Source organism: Erithacus rubecula, assembly GCF_903797595.1.
Source record: "Erithacus rubecula genome assembly, chromosome: 3".
Classification (NCBI taxonomy): Eukaryota; Metazoa; Chordata; class Aves; order Passeriformes; family Muscicapidae; genus Erithacus; species Erithacus rubecula.
Window position 1 is genome coordinate 54,480,166 of NC_136689.1, and position 11,329 is coordinate 54,491,494.

At 40.3% G+C, this 11,329-nt stretch overlaps 1 protein-coding gene across 3 annotated transcripts in view; it reads right to left on the reverse strand.

Annotated features, from left to right (window-relative positions):
• The window catches only part of PDE1C (phosphodiesterase 1C), a 200,321-nt gene extending 189,233 nt beyond the window's left edge, over window positions 1–11,088 (reverse strand). For 2 of the 3 annotated variants that reach the window (XM_079301993.1, XM_079301992.1), the window contains exon 1: window positions 10,859–11,057. In XM_079301993.1, the coding sequence (XP_079158119.1) occupies window positions 10,859–10,943 (85 nt within the window). In that variant the 5' untranslated portion in view covers window positions 10,944–11,057. Of the gene's footprint in view, window positions 1–10,858 lie in introns of all 3 variants that reach the window. The other variant, XM_079301996.1, reaches the window with a different exon arrangement.
• Window positions 11,089–11,329: the final 241 nt, after the last annotated feature.

Here is an 11,329-nt window from a genome sequence, read left to right on the forward strand (position 1 = left end):
TGACAGAGACGTAAGTTAAGAGCTCGTGTTCACACCTGACAGCAGAGCCTCACCTGCCACTTAATTCGGAGCTTTTGTAAAGCTCATCCACTGTGAAGACAGAAAGGTTCTGATAACTATCAAAACCAGCATGCCTCTTTATGATCTTAGTGCAGCCAGGTGTAAACGAGTTGTTCCTGAAGAATTAAGAGAGCTAGATCCTTTGTATGCATAGCAAATGTGTCTTAGGTTACATTTGCAGTGACAGGAACATTCAAAGGATAAGAAATCTAACCATAGTACTTTGCATTTGACTTTCACTCCTGATTGCCCTGGATTGTTTTCAACTGCCCTGATTCTGCCAAATATGTGCCACAAAACAGAACACAAGAGGTCACACAGTGTTAGATTGATTCCCTCAACAGCAATTACAGCACAGACGTGCACACCTGTCCTGCATAACCCAGTGCCATGGGAGGAGGCATTTCAAGGCTAGAGAGGAGCTACAGGAGTGCAGCCTGAAAATGCATTTTCCAGCTGGACACCTGAAGGGAACTAGTACACTGTGCAATGCCACAGTTTCCTATCTGGCCCAGAAGTTCATAAAGGAGAGGGGATGTCACAGTATGTCTGTCACACACATACACCAAAGTGTAAAGCTTGGCTTTGGAAATGGGTAAGACAGTGAACAGGGCTTGAACACGAGCCAGCAACTTGCCTTAGCAGCAAAGGCAGTTAACAGTGTCCTGGGCTTCATTAAGTATTGCCAGCAAGTCAATGGAGGTGATACTTCCCTACCATGCAGCACTGATCAGGACACACTTGGAGTGCTGGGTCTAAGTCTGTAGTTCCCTGAGCAAGAGAGAGATGGAGACACTGGAGAGAGTCCACCACAAGCCAACAAAGCTAATGAAAGCACCTCATGGATAAGCAAAGTTAAAGAGCTGAGACTCTTCAACCTGGAGAAGAGAAAGATTAGGGGGATCTCCTAAGTGTGTAGATATATCTGTAGGACTGGAATGCAGAAAGGACAGACAGGCTCTTTACAGTGGTACCCAGTGACAGGACCAAAGGCAATGTGCACACACTGAAGAACAGGATGTTCCCTCTGAACACAGAGAAACACCTCTTTTTTCTTGCTGCAAGTTTGTCCAACTACTGGCACAAGTTGCTCAGAAGCTTTTGGAGGCTCCAGAATTGAAGATATTAAAAAGCCATCTGGACATGGTCTTAGGCAATTCTGGTATAGGTCGGTACGCTTGAGAAGGGGCATCAAGCATGATCCAGAAGTCTTTTGCACCCTTAACCACTCTGTGATTCTGTACACCTTCACCTTTTGCAACAGCTACAAGATGCACTGAGCAGACAGACTCCTTGAGAGTTCATAGGCTCTTAAAAAACCTGCCAGCTCTTGTGATCTTCCTCTGCATTGTCTCTTCTATATACATTAGGTGAATAGGACATACTTTTAGGACATACATCATCTTTCATCTCCCCCTACACAAAGACTGCAATACTCAAGAGCCTGGACTGATTTCTGTGGCAGTTCATAAAGACAAGCATTTCATGCTAGTTGATTTACCAAAAAAGAAACATGGCTAACCTGACTGCATTTTTTTTTCTTTAGTTGGATACATTTCTGTGCTGCAACTAACATATTGTATAAATGCTGAACTACTATTCCTGTTAACTACTGCTATTTTGCCAGACAAAGAGACAACTGAGAAAGGCAATAGGCATTTCTGAGTTTTCTTTCTCAAGAGATGAACTCACTGTTTTCATATTTGCAGAATTTGGAAATTATCTGCATAATTTTATTTCCTATTCTCATTTTTTATCTGTATGCACCCCTGGGATCATCACTTAGCCCAATCAGGTTTTCATCAGATATCTTCCTACATATGAACAGGTCCTACTCTGCAGAACAGTAGCATGCTGTGGGCTCTGTCTCTCAGCTCCTAGGAGAGTTCACTTTAAAGGAACTTCAAAACATGCAGTCTCTGGAAGTTTTATTTACAAAATACTTGTGTTTACAAGGCAATAATCCCATTGTTTTCAACATGGACTCATTATACACCATTTCCTTTGCCCTTCTATTTCATTCAGAAGTCCCAGGGGATCCAGATTTAGCCCTATGGCTGTGAATGGGACTTCTCAGGAAGTTCCTCTGATGCCTGCTCTACCTCCCTTCCTGGACAGGAAAGGGCCTCAGGCATCATCCAAGCCCAGAGGGCACCCAGAGCACATCTAGATAGTACTTGAGGAAGCATGTGCCAGGAAGTCCACACCTTGTTCTGTGTTTCCCTTGGAGGACACCTATATCTATTTCTGAACATGTAGTTTTTCCCATTCTTCTTTTCCTACACATCCCTTCTAATGTTTCCCCATGAAATTCAAAAAGCCAATGGCACAAAAGAGTTAAACAAGGAAGGCAATTAAGTGTGAATGATGACCTTACAACTCCTTTACAATATGTCTGCATATTCTTTAAATCCCAGGTCTTCTCTTCTCTTTACCCTTGGACATTTGTAATTCTCCTAATTTTTTTGTACAATTGCTGCATAGTTCTTTTATCTTTCTGTTTCCATAAAGTCAAACAATCCCACACATGTATATTTAAAATGAGGCCTAAGAAACATCTTTCTTTGCCAATAACATCAACATTTCATCTGCATGCTGACAGAGAGACAAGAAGAAGACCTGCTAGCGCCTTTAATCACAGGAACCTTGTAAGGGTGATTATTGGACATGCCACACAGCAGTGTGGATTCACAGCTCAAGTACATCAGCTCTGGCTGAAAATGCCCTGAAGTTTACTGCTTTTTCATCTACCAACACCAGTAGGTTTGCTTGGGCAGTAGAAAAGGAGCACTACAACCTCTTTTTTGAAGAGGCTTCATCATAATTCCTCTCCTTAACTCTTCAGCAACTCACTTTTAATTATCAGAGAATCCTCCCCTCTCACTCTTCTGTGCACTGTCTCAGGAACAAGAGGTTGAATGAGAACAGTTCAGTGACTCTAGAAATATTGCAAAAGTGGTTCAATTAATGGCAGTGCACTGAGTTTCCAGCTGCCTTCAATCAATGTCACTGCACAGTTGTTGCTGAGGATTTCCACATAAACACTTTGGCACCAGTGCATGCACACTTCATATACTTTTTAAGCAGCATGGGATCAGATACAACGGACTTAAGGAGATTTTTAGGATTCCATTCAGGAGTCCAAATATCTGAGTAATAAATACTGCCCTGGAGTACTGCATAACCTTAAAACCAGGATATGAACAAACTCTCTACATTTTACCTGTGCTTCAAAGAGCAGGTCAAGAACAGGGCAGGATTTTCCACCTTCAGCCCATGAAATCAAATCTGATCTAACAAACCTAATGCTGCTTTGGCTCACCTGCCAGGTGGAGCAAATAGGAAGGGTTTCTCACAATGAACAACATATGCAAAAAACTACAAAAGAAGATAATCCTGGCAAATAAACCTCTCATTAATATTCAATACAGCAAGTCAACCATACCATGCAGTAACACTACACCGCATCATAAGCTGCTGGTGCAGATGTTACTTCCTGTTACTTTAGAAAGGTTTCATGTGCAAGTCCAACAACAGAATCATGGCTTGAATGAAAATCTCATTTTCGGTTACCTTAAGGCTGTCTGCCTCATATGTGTAAATCACTTGTCTTCATCTAAAGATCCATTTAAAAAAAAACAAACAAAAAGAGCAAAAGTTACTGTAAGTAGTTTCAGAGAAAGTGAATATATTTATAATCTCTACTTCAAGTCTGTTTCCAAAGGTGTTAAATGACTTGCTCAACTTGAGCAATAAAACAAATTTCCTGGAAATTCTCTATATGTGATTAGCTGTGTGTAGGTACCAGAGCAAGAAAGCCTAGTTTTCAATTGACTCCATTCAAACTAAATCACACTGGCACTCACAAAGTACAAAATAAAAGAGAGCAAATTATAAAATATAAAGAAGAAAACACTAGCACAAAATTTGGGTACCACATCCATTACCACAGTTCAAGAATGCAATACCCAAAAACAGAAAGCAAAGAAAGAATATGAAAAACTTAGTCCATAAAAAGTAATCAGCATGCCATATAGGAGAACTACAAGGACCTCAGCTACCCATGTATGTGGGGAAGAAACAAGTAAAATTTGATTTTGGAACACTTTGACTCCTAATAATGATTGACTATCAATACTAAAAGAGAAAGGACATGCAACATTAATCCAGAATCCATAATCATTATCCTCATCTCCAGCTTTAAATCTACTTGAAAAATCTACTTTAAGTCCTTGGAGTTGAAATTGAATTAAGTGGTACTGACTGAGCCAGTTGTCTACCCTCTCTCCTTTCCCGATACACTTGGCAGGTTTCATCACTCTGCACAACAGTGAGAAACAGGACTGAGATGATTGGAAAGGGTGCTAAATCAACAGACATTAAATGTATCATCATGCAGCAGTAGCATCAAGAGACAAACCATGTACTGCCATTTAATGGAGAGATGATGTTTGCACCTAAGAAAAATTTTCAGGAGACTGACTGCAGCTGCTATGACAACAAGAGGGAGGATGTGACATAATGACCCAAGTGACTGTTTCATGTTGTTCCAGTGAACCACTCTACTTACCAGCTGGGAAACCAGTAGAGACTTCATTAAGTGCATCTATTCAGTAATTACTGCATCCTTCCCTGCACCACATCTCTAACTTTCCATGCAGTTACAGAACAAAGCTGTTGGATACAATCATGAAGGTTCATTTCTCAGTCCTAAAAATTCCAAGCCTGTAGCTATTAGAAATTTGGAGCAGGTTGGTTAGATATAAGCTCTGTCACCTGGCAAAGAGAAATAGGGAGCAAAATCATATCAGCACAACCTTGACAAAGTTCTTGCAATCAAGCCATGGAAAAGCTGCATTATTTGCCTACTTTGTATGTAGGGCAATTCCTTCTCTAACATACAGCAACTTTTACTTAACTGGAAAAGAACAGAACAGGTCCTTTGCTCATTTAAATCATTGCAGTTCTCCTGACTGCAGTGGAGTGATGAATATTTACTGCTGGTCAGGATTCTGCCCCTTGATTTGATTTGTACTAGTACACAAATAAGTGAATTATATGTCCAGGAGCCTTTTGCTTTCTTAGTCATGCAAAGCTACAGAACTAGAAAAAATGAGCTTGTGTTTACATTACATCAAAACAATAGACCAATTAGTAGACCATAAGGATTTAAAACAGAAAATTTGCAGCAAAATAACACAAATCCCTATAGACAGTTAGTTTGAAAGCTCCTAGACTTTGATCCTCAGCAGGAGGAGAAGGAGGAGGAGGAAGACCTCTGGCTTTCAGCATGGGAGAAGGAACTGTCTTGAGAGAAGGTTCTCCCTATTAGAGTCTGCCTGTTCAGGGACAGGCCTGGCTGCCAGCCTGCCTAAAACTGAGCTCAAAAGGCACAGAAGAGTTTATGCCTCTTTATTTATTTTGAAATTTAGGGATTCTAGAAAATATGAATTTTTAAATTAATACCTTTATATCAATTCAGATAGCACCGGGAACAGGAATAGTTTACCAAAGATCAGAGAGGAAAAAAAGCAGAGACAATGTTATTTCTCATCATGGTAGGATTGGGCTCCTCCCTGTAGGGAGTAACCATCATTCATTGTCTGTAAAAGAGCCCTGGTTGCATTTCTGGATGTGGGGACAAATTTTTGGTCTAGGATCCAGCACAAAGAGCATAGGTATCCTCATCTCCAGCCAGGTGTCTCCACCTTCTGCCCTATTTGCACCTTGTGTTTGAATAAAAAATCATCACAAAACAAAAATCAGGGCTTCCATACTAACTGGAGGGACAGCTTTTGCATGTTGAAAGTATAAGAGAGTGTTTTCATACAGAGAGTTACCTACAAGATTTATAAATAACTGCTATGAGTTAGACTGAGTGTTTCAGTACCACATCCTTCCTCTCCAAAACACCCAAGTTACAGCAGAACTCCTCATCACTTCACTTCATTCTACAAATCTATTTTTAAATGTTTATTTTATACATTGGCTAGGACAAACAGTGCTGCCAGATGGTTCTGGATATAAATAGCAGAAAATTGGAGTTTTACTGAAATTAAGCACTCCGTCATAGAAGGAAAATATCTTCTTGTTAATTTTGTGTTTATCATTTTTCCCAGGTTTAAAAACAGTGGACCAACCTCTACAAAGTCAATTACAACAGCAACTTGTACAACACTTAACTGGCATTCTGAGTTAATAGTCTCTCATTTGCATAGCAGTGATAAGACAATCCACAGGGGGAAAAAAGGCCTTAACTTCCTCTCTGTTATGTTTTAGTGGAGAAAAACTTAGCCAAAGTCAAACAAGAGATCAAATACAGTATCTTGTGTATACAAAACTTCATGTACACTGAAATTTGATGACATAAACCATGGTAAATCAAGATCTTGAAGCCTTCAGCTGAGACAGACTGAACTTCCTAGAGCAAATTAAGTTGCATTATTCCAGTTCTTGAGTAGTCTCACTAAATGGCTCACAGTGTGGCTTCAATCTTTCCACCAACTACCAGTGCAAGAAGTCCATAAAAGTGGAATATTCAAAATCCTCACTGGGCGAGTGCATCCCAGTCCTCCTCAGAGTCTCTGTTAAAACAGTTGCATCTGGAAGAAAAGGATTTGCAACTACCTTGTTTCTTCAGACACAAGTATTGTCACCCTGTATTTGCCTTTCTGGTACTGAACATCCCTCTCTTCTGCAGGGATCTGTAAAGTCCTTGGGAAGTGTACAGTTCCCATACCAATGTGTCCCAACTTGACTGTCATGTCCCAAAACCACTGTGGTCAGCAGCTAAGGTGATAATTAGAGTAGTTGAGAAGCTGCTAGTTTGCTCTGCTCTATAAGCATATGCTGGCCAACACCAGAGACACAAGGCTATCTAACTACAAGCCTTCAGCAAGCAGCTCTTCTTGCACCAGGCTTCTTCTCTGCCCTCATACTTTCATGTTCAATGTTAGGCCCAGGTCTTCCATTAAAATTTTCCATTAAATGTTTTCATTAAAATTTTCATAGTCTCATGGTCAGTAATCAGTTTTCAAAACACTCTGAAGGTCATGATTTCTTAGAAGTTAGTATAAATGTGAATCAATGCAAAATATCTTCTCTTCATCAGGTTATTTAGGTAGAAAAAGATGTTTAAAACCATTGAGACCAATTGCAAACAGTACACTGCCAGGTACACCAAAAAAGCAATGGAATGACCAAACATCCTTCTCCAGTGCTCTCAAAAATGCTGCTAGAGGTTATGATAGTGAAGACAGAAGTTACAGTTTAACCATGTTTTACCTCTAATAGTACAGATATTTCATCATGGACCTACCCAAACTCCCTGTGTCTTGTTCCCACTCTGTCTGGAACAGAGTTGGACAATAATTTGCGAGTGTTGCATGAGAACTACTATGATTCATTTTGCACCCAAAGGAAAGTTACTTTCTCTCAAACTAATATTTCCCTGTTCCTCAAAGGTATCAGCCTTCTCTCTCAGCTAATACTACAGTAGCAGATGCAGCAGCTCAACATTTCCCAAGAACTTCTAAAAAATGTCAGGACGCAAAAAGCAGAATTCTCATCTGATGGAAAAAAAGACATTCAAACCCATCCCTGATGCACTATGGGGTTTCTTGGATAGATGATTAACAAATACATTAATTGTTTAGGTCTGTCTACCACACAGTGCTGGTGATACTGCATAGCATGTTTACAAAGTTTTTACAGTTATGTCATTCAGTACAATGCACACTTGCCCAGATATAAAAATAAATGTTATATAATACACAGATCATAGAATCAATACACTGTGTGCATCAAATAGAGATGCACACCAAAGAAAGTAGCACAGGAGCTCCAATGCAACAACTGTGCTAAGAAGCAACAAAAACCTGAGTCTTGCTTTAAGACAATATAAAGGGGATCAATCTTAACATGAGTTCTCCTCCACTGTTTTAATCAATCCCTTTCCACCAATAACGAGAAATTAATTCCAAGTAGATATAAGTGAAAAAATAACAGTTTACTAGCAAGCAAAACTCCAACAGCAAAAAACAGCAGTAAATAATCACTAGGTACAAAATTGGCCAATCTTAGGAATTCCCTGAGAACAAAAAGAAACCCAAAATGGTGAAGTACCCCTTTTGAGATGGCATCCACCACATGTAGGGAGACAAAGCCAAAATGGCATCTGGCCAAGATGGCAGCATTTGGCAGCAGCCACATGGTTTGGGAGAGAGAGGGGAAAGCGTGGCAGCAAACCCTCCTGGGAAAGCAGGAGCTTACAAAGCAGTTCTGTTGTCACACGGGAATTCCCAGCACATGCGGGGGTCAGCTCCACCTCTCTCCACTTCCTTCTCTTCCTTCTGCCTCCCACTGCGCTCCACCATGTTGGTGCTGCTGTCCCCTGAGCCACTGGTGTGCTGTGGGCAGAGAGAAACATCTGGAATTGACACGGTGTGGCCTGGTGAGGGACCAGCTCAAGCTTTGCACTGCCAGCAGAGGTTTGCAAGCTTCACTCTGAAACAGTTTTTGATTGCTGAAATGCTGTTTTTCTGGGTGGCTAGCCCAGAACTCCTGCCCCCTCATGTCTCTGGATACTGCTGGGAGCCAGGGAAAAAGCACCTTGGAGCCTCGGGTTTCTCAGGACAAGAAATTTGCTCAAGGACAAGAAATTATAACAGTTACATAAACACCTGCTGGAGATGTGATGTTTGGCAGAAAGTATGTTTTCAAAGAGGTGTTGCCTCTTGGACCAATGAGCCTTTCCTATTCTGTTTTGCACGAACTACCCTATATAACTATAGTGTTTCTTTAAATAAAGCTCTTTTTTTCTTCTCCATTAAACAAAGCACTATGTTGCATTATCCTTTCCGCTGCTTCTATAGCCAAAATGCAACACCATCACCCCGAAACAACCTCTGCCTTAAGCAAAATGCTACCACACAAAAGAGAACATAAAAGGGAAGCCTCTGCCCACTCTAGCTCAGCTTTAAGGTGAAAGCCAAGAAGTGTGGCAAGCAAGCCAAAAGGTGAAAAAAGGGTCTCTACCTTGTGTGCTCCAACCTTTTAAATGTACCACACCTGCCTGCCCCATGATCCAGCTCCAGACCTGCAAACCTTAGAGACAGCAACTAGTTTTGGGCACAGATAGATATGAAATAGAGTAACGTTTTTTATTACCCAAGACAACTTTCAGTTCTAAACCCTGAGTCATTTAATCCTAAAATTGGTCCAGTTGCACTGTGAGCATGAGCAGCAATAAAGACAGCAGAGCAATAAACCCAGCAATCCTGCTGGTTTGTTCATGAATTTAAAAAAAAACAAAACAAAACACTCAACACCAAAAAAACGCCGAAAAACCAAACCAAACAAAAAATACCCAAAAAAAAAAAAACAAAAAAAACCAAAAAAAAACCAAAAAAAAAACCACAAAACAACAACAAAAAAAAGTGCCCATAACCCCACATCCAAATAAAAAGAAAATGTTCATCCACCAGACTGACACAAACTGATAAAACCCCACTACTAATAAGAGTGGAAGAGATTAAGATAGGGGGTGCAAAAGTGAACATATTGCAACAACCTGTGGAGGGCCTTCCCATTAGAGAAAGAAATTTTAAAAGTAGCATTGGCCTGCCAGTTTCACCTTTAAAGTGCTATATGAACATTAACAGATAGTTAAGATATTTCAACTATGTAAAGATAGTTTAATGAAACACATCTCCAAGTTTTTTAAACAAGCTTTATGTTTGTATGATGTTAATGATCACAAAACAAATTATCCAATCAAAGGACTAGATGAGTGTCTCCCTCCACACCAATAAAAGCTTGTATCCATCATTATAATATTAAATTCTGGTCCAATTATGTTAGTATCACCCAGGAAAAACTTTTCTGATTTCACAATGGCAAGGAGGTGGAATCTCTCTCTTCTTAGAGGTATTCAGCAGGAATTTTTATTGATTATTACAAGTAAGGTATCCATATGCTTTAACTTGGATTTAATCTAAAAATTCAAATGGGATGTAAGCTTGTTTTACTTCTAAGATCTATATGGGGTATAGGGTATAGGTATATAATGTATAGGGGTACAGATATATATACACATACCCTAGTAAAATTAACATTTAAAGCAAAGCAGTCTGCTCAGAGAATCCTCAAATTTTGTGTACCAAATCTATTGGAAAAAGCTCTTTCACTTTGAGAAGCCTCACTTTTCCCTAAGACAGCAAATATAAACATGAAACAGCACTCTCCTAACAACCACAGCAATCCATCCTAAATTTCCTCAATATTTCTCATTGCCTCAGCAAGTTTATTTTTCTGTTTGCAAACTGTTACATATGTATCTTTGTGCAAAATGAGAAATGACAAAAAATTACAGAATTTGAAAATACTGGCTAAGTAAACAATAAAAGCCAAGGCTCCCAAGAATGACATTCTGGGCTCATAGGAAGGAAATGCAGTTAGCAAGCTGGAAACCTGCAGCCCTGGAGCCCAGGCTTTCCTGAGGTAAGGTTCCAAAACAAAAGTACTGCAAACATCTTGGTGAACCTGTGCCAAAACCCAGCAAAAGGATGTAGAGTGGCTGCATATCAAAGGCGGGTTTCTTGGGGAAAAGAAAATACAGAAGACAGAATGCAAAACCAATGCAGGCAAAAATTTCAGGGCATTTGTATTTTTACAGGCATATATTGAGAAATGGCAGTTGACAACAGCTGGTCTTGTACTTACTGGAACTACTAAGAAAGACAGGAAAGAAAGAAAAGAAAGAAAATAGATTAAAGAAGACAAATTAAATCAGGCTCACCAATTGTAAAGTTATAGCCATCAATACTGAATGTAGCACTCCGGCATTTTTTAAATGCTTCCTTTCTGCTACTTGGGTCTGTCATGATCCTGCCAGCTTGTACTTCCAGCAGCTGCCTTTCTCTCCCTGGTGGAAGCAGAGCACTCGAGCTCCCTCTTAGCTGCCCTTGAGTATCTGCCTGTGACAGCACACACACCAAGCCTCACATCTTCTTGCAGGGAGCCAGATCTGAGAGGCGTGCACCCAAGAATTTTCTCCTCCCCCAAACACTCTCATTGGCAAGTTACCTACATGCCAGCTCAGAGTTCAGCTGGTTAGAGGCTCCCCTATCAAAGCTGGCAGTCAATTAGTGCTAGACTACCAAGTCAATAAGCCAGCCGTAGCTGTCAAATCTCTGCGTAGGAGGCAGCACACAGAAAAAGAAAAAGGGTTAGATTTTGCTGTTATCTACCCACTGAGGCTCCCTGTATT